This window comes from Ovis aries, chromosome 18, assembly GCF_016772045.2.
Source record: "Ovis aries strain OAR_USU_Benz2616 breed Rambouillet chromosome 18, ARS-UI_Ramb_v3.0, whole genome shotgun sequence".
NCBI lineage: Eukaryota > Metazoa > Chordata > Mammalia > Artiodactyla > Bovidae > Ovis > Ovis aries.
This window is the reverse complement of record NC_056071.1, coordinates 25,188,562-25,202,712: the sequence shown is the minus strand read 5'-3', so window position 1 is coordinate 25,202,712 and position 14,151 is coordinate 25,188,562. Positions and strand designations below refer to the sequence as shown.

At 46.7% G+C, this 14,151-nt stretch overlaps 1 protein-coding gene across 3 annotated transcripts in view; it reads left to right on the top strand.

Moving 5' to 3' along the window:
- The window catches only part of MTMR10 (myotubularin related protein 10), a 43,637-nt gene extending 29,855 nt beyond the window's left edge, over positions 1-13,782 (top strand). For all 3 annotated transcript variants that reach the window (XM_042235155.1, XM_004017803.5, XM_042235156.2), the window contains 10 exons: positions 2,635-2,794; positions 3,269-3,356; positions 3,437-3,525; positions 3,914-4,044; positions 5,094-5,163; positions 5,767-5,837; positions 7,330-7,499; positions 8,572-8,742; positions 9,852-10,034; positions 10,790-13,782. In XM_042235155.1, coding sequence (XP_042091089.1) covers positions 2,635-2,794; positions 3,269-3,356; positions 3,437-3,525; positions 3,914-4,044; positions 5,094-5,163; positions 5,767-5,837; positions 7,330-7,499; positions 8,572-8,742; positions 9,852-10,034; positions 10,790-11,386 — 1,730 coding nt within the window. In that variant the 3' untranslated portion in view covers positions 11,387-13,782. The remainder of the gene's footprint in view (positions 1-2,634; positions 2,795-3,268; positions 3,357-3,436; positions 3,526-3,913; positions 4,045-5,093; positions 5,164-5,766; positions 5,838-7,329; positions 7,500-8,571; positions 8,743-9,851; positions 10,035-10,789) is intronic.
- The last annotated feature ends 369 nt before the right edge of the window (positions 13,783-14,151 follow it).

Here is a 14,151-nt window from a genome sequence, read left to right as displayed (position 1 = left end):
AAAGCATAAAAATTGCCAGACTCGCTAGTGACAGACTGAGTACCTGCTGCACATACCATAATAAGCTCTCGCTGGAGAAGATGTTGAGTGTTCAAGATCCCTGATCCTGGCGGCTGAGACATGGATGGGTTCTGAACAGGCAGAACCTGTGGAATAGCACACAGTGCAAGACCCTGTTAGGTGCCTTCGCTTCATGTTCAGAAAAAGCCATCTCTTTATCCTCTGATTTTGAGATTTTATATATTTTTGCCAGAAGAGCAGTCTCATAAACAGTGAGTGTGTTCTCAGCCCAGCTTCCTAGTCTTCGACCTCAGGACACTGAGAAGCATGCAGTCCTGGCTACCCACTAGGGCAGAGCTGCCAGAGTGTTTACAAGCTTCTGGCGAAAGTCCGTGGTGTTCTTTCAGCTCCTCTCTGGTGGTGGTCTCAGTGCGTGGCGGGCACCTCTGTGCGGTGGTGGTAAAGGCAGCGTTTCTTTTCTTGGTTTGAATGTGGATGATGTTTGGTGTTTGTTTCTGACAAATAGCCTTTATCGAGTTAAGGAAATCCCCTTTTATTCCTAATTTGCTAAAATTTGCTATTTTTTACATCACGAGCTCTGTTGAACTCTGTCAAATGTTTTTCTGTTCTTGAAAGGGTTTGTCCCCCTTTAATTTGGTCATAAGATGAAATTCTTAGGTTTTCTAATACTGGCTAGCTTGCTGTGGATTTCGGTGTTTTGGAACACTGGGTAAAGCGGGAATTGCCTGGGAGTTCCATGTGGGTTCTGAGTTCTAGAGCAATCACGGGTCCCAGGTTTCCCAGAATGTTCTCTAAGAGCAGGTCACTCTAAGAGCAGGTGCTGAGACGGAGCACCATGCCAGAATGTGGGCTTAGAAGGAGCATTTTAACTTTTAACAGGCTCTGTTAGAATCATGATCATCATAATTTTGATGCCACTTAAAGGAGAAAATCCTAAATTCCTAGCTTGGCACCTGAGACCCTTCCCGATCTAGAGTCATGAGTGCTGTCCAGTGGTGGCGTGTCGTGTGCCCTGCATTGTCTAGTAGAGAAGTCGCTGGCCGTATGTAGCTGTTGAGCACTGGAATGTGCCTGATGCAGCTGAGGAACTGAATTTAAAATCTCAGTTAAACTTAAATTTCATTTGAAATATAAAGAACACGTGTGGCTGGTGCTTGCTCTTTGGTACAGCACACCTGTGCGTCTGAGCATTCCCCAACCTCCCTGCCGCCACCTCTGGCACCCTTACTGCACTTAAGGTAGTTCACTACTCAATGGTGTACAAATCGGCCACATTTCTTAAGTCCAGCTCTGCCCAGCACGCCTTTCTCCTTCTCATCAGCCACTGGGCAGCGCTTGCTTTGGCTGGTTCCTTAGGACTCTGCTCAGAGCATCTCGGGTCAGAAGCCTTCCTCCCCCACCCAGCCTGTGGCCCCAGCAACAGCGCAGGGCTTCCTGCTCCTCATCACTCACGTCCACCCAGTGCACTGACAAGCACCTTGAAGTAGGGGTGAAATCTTACTCGTTTGTCCATTTTCAGGCCTTAGCCTGTGGTCACGTCTCAGTAAATACCTGTTTTACAGCAGGTTTAGTAAGTAGTCCATGGGAACGGGCGCGTCATGTTCACCAGATGGAGAAGGGTCTTCACAGCTACAGGAGGATGGAAGTTGGAGAGCACTGGGCAACAAGGGTCAGGGCAGGCTTGCGAGGGTACTTCAAGAGAATGCAGTTGGAGACGTTGGGGCAAGGGCAGCATCCTGAAAGCCTGTTTCTCAGGTAGGGTGTCTTGTGGCAGCAATTGGCTGGGCTGAGTGCAGCTCAAGTAGGGAGAGCCCAGGCTGAGAGGGGTACCCTCTGTCACCCAGAGTGGACCCTTCTTTCCCTCTGGTCCCTTTGAGGCCCTCCTGAGGCTGTGCACATGCCCCCCACTTCTCAAGTGGAAAGCTTCCTTGCTTGGGAAGGTCAGGTCCTGGCCTCTGTAACCCTCCATTGCACCAGCCCTCTAGTGGAGTGTGAGGAGTCCACGTGAGCTTATCATCAGAGGAAAGCTGAGTAGAGACCAAGAGTGTCACAGTAAGTCACAGTAGGAAAGGGCTGAGAAGTCAGTAGCGGAGAGATGAAAGGTCCAGACGGCTCAGGAGTGCAGGCGCTGGTGGATGCATTCTCTCTCTAGGCAAAACCAGCAGTGACCTGGGTTCATGCTTCAGCTTGGGGCAAGGGGTTAAGAGTGACCACAAACAGTTGAAAGTTCAGGAGGAGATGACTGGAGAGGAAATGTGGGAGCAGCATCGTTCATGCCCTGAGAAGGTAGTCAGTGAATGTAACAGGCAGTGTGTGATGTAGAGTGAGAGTGGTCCAGGTGGCCATGTGAGAGCCTTCTCTAGTGCCAGAAGGTGCTGCAGGCAGAGCTAGTGGTTGGACAGGGCATGGAGGTGCTGCAGGAGTGGACGCGGGGCATGTCCTGAGAGAGGAGGGGGCTGCCTCTTGGCCAGGACAGGTGGGGACAGGCCAGGACAGGTGAGGTGGTCTTGGAGAGACCGGAGACAAACAGGGATGCTACATCGCAGTGTGTTGGCGACAGGAGGCAGGAGAGGGGATTCAGAGCTGGCTTAACACTGTTGCTTTTTCTTGTAGCCAGCAAAGCTAATGGAGCACCCTTGGGAGCTGGGGGCAGCAGCAGCCAGAAGACGCCACTGTTCGAGACGTACTCAGACTGGGACAGGGAGGTGAAGAGGACGGGTGCCTTGGGCTGGAGGGTCTGCTCCATCAACGAGGGCTACATGATCTCCACGTGGTGAGTTCGCTCTGGCAGGGTGCTCACTGCCGGGGTGCTTCTAGGGGTAGTCGTCAGACTCTGCCGTCATTGGTAACTGGATGGGAAACAGACAAGAGGGAGAGAGAAGGATTCGATGCTTCTCGGTAGACTTGAGGGTCAGGTTGGGTTGGTGTGACTGGTGTTTCCTATCCCATAGCTTGTTAAGAGGACCAGGGTGGATTTTGGTTTTTTTTTTGAGAAATTGCATACATGTTTGATTAATAGTCATTCTAGACAGTATTTCAAATGCTTCCTTTGGATTCTTCCTCTGCTATAATACAGCTTTTGGGATAACTGACCATGTCACATCTGTTTTCAACTGTATCTAGGCTCCTCAGTGTACCCACAGTGCTCACCAGGTGGGGTGCACATTAGTTAAAGTGGGGTCTGCAGAGCATGCTTGTCCCACTGGAAGCCAAGCTCTCACGTCATGATTTGTGTTTTCATCTGCAGCCTTCCAGAGTACTTCGTGGTGCCGAGCTCGCTAGCAGATCAAGACCTGAAGGTCTTCTCCCATTCTTTTGTTGGAAGACGGATGCCAGTAAGTGAGGCCTGCTGGGTCTCTCCAATACTGTGTTCCACTTTCCAGCCGGTTAAGTAAAGATCTTGCTTCTCTCCTAGTTCTGGTGCTGGAGCCACTCGAACGGCAGTGCCCTCGTGCGCACAGCCCTCATAAGAGACGTGCTGCAGCAGAGGAAGATTGAGCAGAGGTGAGTGGGCCACCACCCTCAGAGCCTGGGGTATCTTTGTTGTTCTAGCTAGAGAGTCAGAAGGCATCATGTACTTCATACAAGCATTACCACTGTGGAGAGGATGTGAACTCTCAGGTTATACTAAACGTAGTTTAGTTCTTTGGCATACAAGGATCTTATGTTGCTGACACCTTGCTGTAGTGTTGCTTCTAAAGAACTTTCAGAGTGCAGTGATTCCTGGTCAAGACACTGCAGAATGAATCAGGTTTTTCTTATAGTTCAGTGCGTCTTAGGTTTATCAAGTCACACCAACTAAGACGGTGGCATAGTTAGCTCATATAGGTGCTCAAAACGTATATGTTGAATAAAAGAATGAATAGTGACTCAAAGGTTTTGTCTTTATTAGGATTTGTAATGCAATAACTAAAAGTCATCCACAGAGAAGTGATGTCTACAAGTCAGATTTGGACAAGACCTTACCCAACATCCAAGATATTCAGGTGGCTTTTGTAAAACTTAAACAACTTTGTGTTAATGGTAATTTTATTTTCATTATATATATATATATATATATACTTATGTAAACAATGACTGGGTGATTCTATGAGGCATTGTACGAGGCATGTCAGGAAAAATGACATTACTTAAAAATTTAGAAATAGTTAATAAGTAGAGGCTCATTAATATACCTGTACAAATTATTATTATATGAGAATGTCAGAAGCTCTTAGAAAATGAAGTTTAAGCTGCGTTTAGTTTTGGAGGAAAAGTGTCTGCTAGTAGAACAGTGTGCGACCTCACAGACAAAGACTGTAATGTGCTGAGTTATGTCTTGAGTCACATGAAAATGTGTGCGGCCTCAGAGTTCGCGTATGTTTGCTGGAGCACACGCTCACGGGGTGCTTCGATGTGCCCCTGGGTGGCTGACTCACAGGAAAGGGCCCTTGGTGTGAAGGATGCGCAGAGAGCCCCTTGTCACTGGGCGGTGGAGAGGCAGCAGGACTGGAAGGCAAGCTGGGTGGAGCCGGGGATGTGTGTTTGTGAACACGGCAACTGTATCTTTCAGCCGTCCAGTACTCGGGGTGGCAGGGATAGGGTTTGTGAGGCGAGGGGCACCTTGAGATGAGCCAGGACAGGCCCTGCCAGGAAGCTGCCCCCTTCCCTGCAGGGGTTGCCACCAAGGCCATGTCAGCCAGGCACTGGCAGAAGAGAGGGGTGGGAGGCAGGGAGGGCTAGGCCGGTGGTGGGGAGGCTGGGGAGGGAAGGCCAGAGTCCGGGAAGGCCAGGTCAGCAGCTCTAGGAGGCAGAGGTGGTTGGAGTCTCTGAGATTTCCTCGGAAGAGCCAGAGAGGAGACGGAGGCCTGGGGAGTGCTTGGTTCCATTCCTTATAGAACTGTAGTATGACTTCTTAAATGTTTTTATTATTAAATGCAAATGTATTGCACTTCTTGAAGCCAACTTTTAAGTATTAGAAACTGTGATGTTTCATCTAACTCTCAATTTGATCATGTTAAGAAGCCAAAAATTGTTATATTGAATATATATACGAGTGTATAGAATTACATATGTTATTATATTAATTGCAGAACCGTTTGAAGAAACTGAAGAGAAATGGCTTTCTTCACTGGAGAATACACGGTGGTTGGAATACGTAAGGTTTGTACAACTGTTTTCTTTTTCTCCTAACTCTTTATTTTGAAATTATATATCTGCAGGAGGTGCAAAAATATTACAGAGCCAAGCACTCCTCACCTGCTTCCCAGTGGTAACAGCTCACACAACTGGATGATGGCTGTGGAGCGGAGAAGCTGACAGTGGTATAAGCTAGGCCCTGTTCAGCATTTATAATCAGGTGTTCTCATGTGTTTCTGTGTGGTTTCATCACATTTGTAGACCCACGTGACCACCAACAAAGTCAGGATGCAGACTGCCCCATCACTACATCTCCCTCCTGCCACCCCTGGAGGGCTGCGCCCCCATCCCCTACAGCTCCACCCCTGCCCCCTGGGAGCCACTCATCTCTTCTTCATCTCTGTAGTTGGGTGATTTCAAGGTCATGTAAATCAGCAAAGGTTAATGAATTTCCCTGAAACAAAAACCAAACTGTGTTCATATAAATACTGAAGAAACTCCGAAAGGTTACAGAGACTACAAATGGGTATGGTGAGAGATTAGATTTGCTTGACTTCAAGTACTTTAAACAGTATATCTGTAATGGAAGTTTAGTTTTTAACATTGTGTTTCCCTTTCTGTTTCCAGGGCATTTCTTAAACATGCAGCAGAACTCGTGTACGTGCTAGAGAGCAAACGTCTGTCTGTAGTGCTACAAGGTAACCACTCCTGACCACCGTGGTCCCTGGGCCACAGTATCTTGGGTGCTGTAGCTTTAGGGTACACTTTGAAATTAAGACATGTAAGTCCTCCAACCTTGTTACCAAAATTGTCTTGTTTATTCTAGGTCCTTTGCATTTCTGTATAACTTTTAGGATCAGCAAAAAGCCTACTGGGTTTTGGAAAGGACTATGTTGAACTGGAGACTGGGGAGAATACTGTCTTAACGTGGAATCCACCGATCCATGAAATGAATGTCTCTCCATTTATATGGGTTTTCTCTCATGTCATGTCAGCTTTATAGTTTTTAGTGTAGAACCCTTGCACTTATTTTGTTAAATCTTTATTTTTGATGTTGTTGTGAATAGTTGCTTTTTAAATTTCATTTTCAGATGTACTGTGTACTCATTGTGTATAAAATTCCTGCAACCTTACTAAACTCATTCATTAGTTTTAGTAGTTGTTTATGGATTCTGCAGGGGTTTTATTTTACATATGGACACTCATTGTCTGCAAATATAGTTATTGCTTGTTCCTCTCCAGTTTGAAATGCCTTGGATTTCTCTCTCTTGCCTGACTTCTTGTGTAGAGCTTCCTGGACACTATTCAGTAGAAGTGACAGAACAGACATCCTTGTCCTGTTGCCCATCTTAGGAGGAAAGTGTCCAGGATTTCACTGGCAAGAGTGATGTTAGTTGTAGGTTTTTGTGGATTCCACTTGTCAGGTTGAAATTCCCTTCTCTTCTTAGATTGCTGAGGGTTTTTATCCAGAATAAATGTTGAATTTTAATCAGACAGATGCTTTCTATATATCTAATGAGATGATCATGTAATTTTTGTCCTTTTATTTTTTATTATGGTGTGTTACTTTGTCAGGTGTTAAACCAACCTTGCATTTCTAGGATAAATTCTTGCATTCCTGAGATAATTTGGTTTGTTTATACTTTGTTGATGACATTACATAAAATGGATACTATATGATAGTTTTCTTCTGATTTTTGTGGCTGGCTTTGCTATCAGAGTATTCCTGGTCTTATTATTAAAGGACATCAGATATGAAAGATGGGAGGGAAGCATTTGCCACCTTGTCAGATGATGGTGGATAGTTCCCTTTCTCTCGTTCACCTCTGAGTCACCCTGTCGAGCTATCAGTGGAAAGATTGTGGGATATTTAATACTGTTGCCAAAACAGGAATAGAATGGACTCCTGGGAGATTTTTGCCACAGATCATTGAAATGTAAAAAGAGTGAGGGCTACACTTCTGATACCTAGAAAACATTCATATGTAAAAGTCCATCTCTCCATTAAACATGAGTGTAAATGATCTGTAGGCAATATTTAGAGTTGCTAGCCTGAATGAAATGTCCTAACACAGATGATCTCAAAGGCCGCCGCACACAGAACACTGAAGTGTATGCTCTATCTCCCCTTCCGTCCTTCTCTGAGCATTCTGCTGTGTACTGAGCGTTGTCTTTCCATTTCACTGACAGAGGAGGAGGGAAGAGACCTGAGCTGCATCATAGCTTCTCTGGTCCAAGTGATGCTGGACCCCTATTTCAGGACCATCACTGGGTTTCAGAGTCTGATACAGAAAGAGTGGGTCATGGCTGGATATCCGTTCCTGGACAGATGCAACCACCTGAAGAGATCGGAGAAGGAGGTAACAAAACCTTCATGCTTATCATCAGCCCTTCAGCATGCACAGGGTAAAACCCCATCATCATGGGGAGAGATATTCTGTGCAGAAGGGGACAAGGAGGCTTTTAAAACATTGCCTTCACTACATCCTATCTTAGTCCAAGACTGACCCATGGATAGAGTTCAAGTTGAGGTGTTTATGAAGACTATCATAACTGTATGATAGGCGACACTCTAAAAAGTAATCTGTTGAGTTTCTCTTAGTTGAAAACTGCTTGAAGAAATGCCATTAATACGGCAGGTCTTCTGTAAGCAGACAATAGGCACGTTAGGTATTTTGGAAAACCAGCTTTGGAGTATCATAGTTTCTTAAAATGGGGTACGTGTGTTGAGGGAGGCTGGGGGGCACACGTAAGAGCTGCGAGGCTGGCATGGCCTCGGGTCCTTGTGGGGCTGTGAGAGCCCTGCAGTGTCCCATGTCAGGGAGGCTCTTAAGAGCACTGCTGACTCGCTGTCCTGTGTAACAGTCCCTGCCATCTGAGGAAGCCCCAGCAGTGAATGCTTCCCGTGTTGACTCTGACTCATCAAGACACACTGGGTGGATGCAGGGGCTGCTGCCAGCTGCTGCATTGAGGGTGTGCCCTGGGACCCCGAGGCCACACCAGCCAGTCTCTGAAACCCAGGAACGTCTCTGGATGCTGACTGCAGGGTCAGCCAAAAGTTGTTACAGAAGCTTCTTTTTGGTTTGGAGGTTTTTTGTTTTAAATGTTCTGAAGAACTGTTTCCAGGTTTGGCTTAAACACTTATTTCCCTGTTCCCCCTTCACAGGGCGATTCCCTGCCTGTCTGTCTAGTTTGCCACTTCACCGTGGTGGACTTGGGCAGAGAGGTGCTGAGACACGTCCCAGGGCAGCCTCGGTCTGAGGGTGCCATGGCCGTCTAGTCTACTCATGTACACTGAGCTCAGCTTCGGGGCCACGCACACAGGCTTCACTGTCTACTAATCTCTTCCTTCATGTCAGTGAGAAGTTTGGGGGTAGACGTGAGCCCTGTGGACCAGCACTGAGTAATCTCATTTCCTCATGTGTCTGCCAGGCTCCCGTGTTCCTGCTCTTCCTGGACACTACGTGGCAGCTGCTGGAGCAGTGCCCAGCGGCCTTTGAGTTCTCTGAGACTTACCTGGCGGTGCTGCACGACAGCACCCGTGTGGCCCTGTTTGGCACCTTCCTGTTTAACTCTCCGCACCAGCGTGTGCAACAGAGCACGGTGAGCACCACTATGGCAGCGTGCAGTAGCTGTGTTCCTGTTAAACTGTCTCAGTTATGAATACCTTTTTAAGCTGTAGTTTCAGATGGATAACAGTCCAGGAACTTGAACCTGTTGCATTTGTATGAGTGAGCATCCTAGGTCTTTCTCTCTGACATTTATTGAAAGATGCAGCTTATTTTAACCACCGTAAATGTTGTACTTTTGTATTTATATGTTCACCTTTGAGCTGTCTGAATGGGTAATTGGTAAGATCCTGTTTGAAAACATTTATTTCCTAGGACAGTAGAATAAAAGGGGTATAAAGCAAATGACTTTTCTTCGAGAATTCTATGGGGAAGGAATTTGAGAGGAAACACAGGCATGATGCAAGACTGGAACTCTTGCTGGGCACTGCTTCCCAGGTGTCCTCAGACCCTGATGCCATGGGGCAAGTCACTTTTACGTCGGCCTGTCAGATTCCAGGCCCAACTCTTAACCCAGAGGAATAACCATGACTAGGGAGGGTCTCAAGCCAGACTTGAAACCAGCTTCTGGTTGCCCTGGTGGAGCCTTCTGGAACCACGAGTTCTGTCTTATCCATATCTGGAGAAGTGGGTGTAGCCACAGAGGCTGCAGTGCCCAGAAGGACGCTCTCATGGGCCTTCAGGAAGACTGCAGGAGGGGCTGCCTTCATGGTGAGCTGTGGTCCTAGCCAGGGCTGGGATTCTGCTGAGTCTGAGTTCCTCATCTGTGAAGCTGCTGCCTCAAACCAGTAGCTGAGCGTCCTGAAGACACATGCTGTTCAAGACTGTGGGTGTGAGCATGTAAGGAGAGGGTTTGTTCAGGCCACTGTGCTAGGGTGAGCTCCCGCCATGAGTTCACACTCAAGAACATGCTCACTGCCCAGGGCCCCCCTCCTCCTCACGCAAGGGCCATGCCCTCCTCGTGCCGGGTGCCAGCAACGTCTGTTCTGGGGAGCAGAGTATGTTGCTCCAGAGGGGTGGGAATCGCCCTCATTCAGAACATTTCACTTGTATAATGATGAACAACTCATCAAAAAGGAAGTTATCATGAGAAAATCTTGAGTTTGGCATTTTTCACAAATGTTCAAATATTTTATTTTGCAGGAATTTGCTATAAGCAAAAATATCCAGCTGGGTGATGAGAAGGGTTTAAAATTCCCCTCCGTTTGGGACTGGTCTCTCCAGTTTACACCAAAGGATCGCACTCTTTTCCACAACCCCTTCTACATTGGAAAGAACACGCCTTGTGTACAAAATGGTTCTGTGAAGTCCTTTAAAAGGCCAAAGGTAAACTATAAAAACACACTAATGGTGGAAACCTGGTGTTTGCACACACATAACCAAAAACATCTTTTTCAGAACAGAGTATTGAAAGTCCAGGCACGTCCCATGACAGCATTGCTAATGCAAGTTTGAGGGGTCATTTGCTTTGTTTCTTTCTTTTATGGCTGTGCCGTGCAGCTCAAGAGATCTTAGTTCCCTAACCAGGGACTGAACCTGTACCCTTGGCAATGAGTGGGAGGAGTCTTAGTCACACAAAGTTTTTTTCATTATCATTATATTTGTGATGGTGATCTGTGATCTCTGATGTCAGTATTGCAGAAAGATTACAGCTTGCTTAGGCCTTAGACAAGGGTTAGCATTTTTAGCAGTAAACTATTTAAGGTGTGCACATTGTCTTTTTAGACATAATTCTGTTGCACACTTAAGAAATTACCGTATACTGGAAACATAACTTATTTGTGCCGGGAAACCAAAAACCTGATGTGACTTTCTTCATCACGAATCCACTGTCTCCCAGAGGTCTGCCTATGATGGATAGAATATATCAGCTCCACCCTCATACAGGCCACAGCCTGTCAAAGTCAAGGCCCAAGTGTCCAACTCGCAGTGGAGGAGGATTGGAGCAAGTATTACCAAGGGAGGGACAAAATGTCCTTTAAGGTTGAAATTCTACCCGAGTGTATGTTCACCATCACACTTTTACCATCTCTCTGAAAGGGGAAGCTCCAGGAGAATAATGCTAGAATCTCTCTGTACAGAAAAGCTACAGCTCCACACTGAGAGGAATGCCAGCCTCCTTAAAGAACGGCATCATCAGTGAGGAGGAGTTACGGCCAAGGAGAAACTCACTAATCCTGCAGGTGAAGCCAGCGTCTCTGGAGCCGAGGGACAGCCAGGACTGGGACGCGGAGCAGTTCTTCCGAGAATGGGCCTCCAGGCCGGCTGACCTGCACGGGACCATCCTGCCACATCTCTCAGGGGCGCACATCAAGCTGTGGAAACTCTGCTACTTCCGCTGGGTCCCCGAGGCCCAGATCCAGCATGGGGGCTTCATTACGGTCTTCCACAAGCTCTCGCTGCTGGCTGACGAGGTGGACGTTTTGAGCAGGGCACTGCGACAGCCCCGGGGTGGCCCCATGCCAGCCTCCGGCCCCGAGCTGGCCCCAAGCAGGCTGTACTTCCGTGCCTGCGGCCCACACGACGCCCCAGGCACTCCGGACTTCCTCTCATCCTCCTTCCCCTTCTCCCCAGTGGGCAATCTGTGCAGGCGGAGCATTTCGGGGACACCGCTGAGCAAGTTTCTCAGTGGGGCCAAGATATGGCTGTCCACTGAGACCCTCGCCAATGAAGACTGACCATCCTAAGGGACGAGCGGGACTGCTGACCCACGTGGGGCCAAGATATGGCTATCCACTGAGACCCTCACATGTGGAGACCAAAGGGGTCTTCCTGCACGTCCTGAGGGGTGAGCAGAACTGCTGCCCTAGACGTCGGACACACTCATCATTTATCTGTAACAACTGAAATTTGCACTAATTCTTAAAAACATGTTGAATTGTTTCCTTCACGGTTTTTTAAAAGACAGGCCTAACCTTTGTTATTTATGTTCTCTTTCTGTCATGCTGGATCTGGCTCATTTTTAGGTCATTTGCAGGCAGACATTCCCATGATTTTATTACTGTGATCAGACTAATCAGGTTTTGTGTGTGGTGTTTGTCTTTCTAACCACCTACTAAAGCTTCCCTGATCCTTGGTTGGATTAGCAGCCTGAGCACCAACCATCAGGGGAGTCAAGAACTAGTGTCTGGTGTATTTTCAAGAAGCATCCAGCAGACCCCAGTGGGTATTCAGGGGTATTTGTGCATTTTTCTGGTCACTTTCATTATCTCTAGTTGAACTCACCTGAGAGCTGTGTGTTCCCACACTGTAATTTATTATAGATTGCTGTCTGGGACCGTAGATCACTGTGTTTTAAAATCATGAGTTTGCTTAGGGCTAACTTTAAAATGGTGTGCACTGTTGACTTCAAAAGCATTTGCTGTAGATAATATAATTAAACTTAGAAGTGCCTTTGATTATTAACTATTAAGATATGAATAACTCAGAGTAAAACAATTTGAGTTAGGATATCAGAGTCCTACCACACATCAGAAGGAGGCTAGTCACGAAGCCTCCAGCTGAGAGTCACCTGGACACCCCAGGTCTGGGGAGGGGCGGGGAGCAGAGCCAGCATTGGCAGTATTACCGAGACCCAGCCACTCTGGGCACCTGCCCATGAAAAGGGGTGGTGAGCTCAGGAGTCAGGTCACCTGCAGGGAAGGACAGAGTGCCTGGCACTTGGGGAGGGAGGACAGGTGAGTAGAGGTGGACTTCTCTCAGGATATTGCCATTTTAACCACGAGCACCTGCCCCGCCCTGCCTGTGACAGCAGCGCTGAGGAGACGAAGACAGGTGTGCTCTTGTCTGAGCTCCTGATGGCGCGTGTGTCATGGGAGCTGCACCAAAGCTGTGCCGGTCAGAGTCATCACACACTTCACTTTTGGGAAAGGATGGATGTTTGAAATGTGACTGTCATATCGTCTTAAACTGCCATCTTATGCTTTTCAAAACATGTTTAAAGTGTGCAGTTAGATTATGTCTTTTTCTAAAACAAATTTTTTTCAAAACAGTGCTTTACCTTCATATGTAACAAATAGGTATTTCTGTTTGAATTACTTGCCTTTAAAAATTGTTGGATAATGTCTCTAGATTTAAAAGGATGGAAACTCCTATGCAGTGTCTAAGGAAATCCATCTTGTGGTAAACTCAGTGTTTTCTCCCAACCTGCCTAGAAAATAAGGGCTTTTTTAGTTTATATAAGTTTATGTAAGTAGCACTGTTGCCACAAGGACTTTTATAGTCCTTGACTGGAACCAGTTCCAGCCCCCTGAAAACCCCAAATCCCATCTTGCCACTGAAAATGTAACAGTTCTTCCCCATTTTCCATTAGGCTGCTTTTTAATTATTACAAATTGTCTTAATTTGTTACTGTTTTTTCGGGTTGAGCATTTATTTCTCTATAACTTTCTTCCCTATCACATTTATTTCAACCGTTTTAGTAAATGTTTTTAACTTGCAAGTTTTAAAATGATTAGGTACTGTTAAATGCTGTTTTAAAGTAGAAAATGTGCATATTTTTGTATGAGAATCAAATGTAAATGTAATACAGTGTTTTATTTTTGCTGAACAGTTGTTTTATCATGATTATTGTGCCACAGTTTATCGTGCATAATATGAACAACAACTATCCCAGCATTAAGTTCTGGCCCCTGCAGAGCCACCGGCCCGTTGCTGGCCGAGGATGTGGGGACAGGGTCCGAGGGCAGCACCGGACATGGATGCCCAGCTTCTGCTGACAGGGCCACGCGGGCAGACTCTCGGATCGGACTTCAAGGTGTAAAGCGTCTTACTGTTGTTCGTGATGGAAACCAACTTTAAAACCAAAAGTGTCTAACTTTATTTAAGAAAGTATATTAATTTGTGCTAACAGAAGGTGAAAACTGTTCAACACATACTTCAACAAACTCTTCTTGCTATAGCAGTAACCTCGAGTAGCTGAAACTTGATTTTGAAAGAAAATGAAAACCTTTGTGCCTAAAATTGATTGTGACTTGCATTAAAGTAGGATGGGTAGGAAGGTGAGAGATTCTGTTTTCCAGAGTGATGAATGTGAAGGAAGTGCTGAGTGCTAATAAAATGTCCTAGAAATGGTTGCCTTTGTTATTGATGTGAGAGGTGAGATGTTTTCTTCTAGCTATGCTTGTGTCTCATCCCTGCTGCTCTGCCTGCTCTAAACCTCAGTTCTCAACTGGCTGTCATCACAGCCATGGGGGTTCATGGACCAGGCCCTAACTCGGCCTTGCACTGTATACATTAAAAAGCTGGGGAGTGATGTTTCCTTAAGATCAGGGAGCAGGTCTGTGGGAGCAGGATCCTGGCCGAGCTGCCCAGGCCTCCCATCCTGATCAGTCCCCTCCTGTGTCCAAACCCTCCCCACCCTGCCCAGGGCCCTGCACACCTTGGAGACACTGCAGGTTGGTTCCACATAACCACAGTAAAGTGAGTGTCATCACAGTCTGCA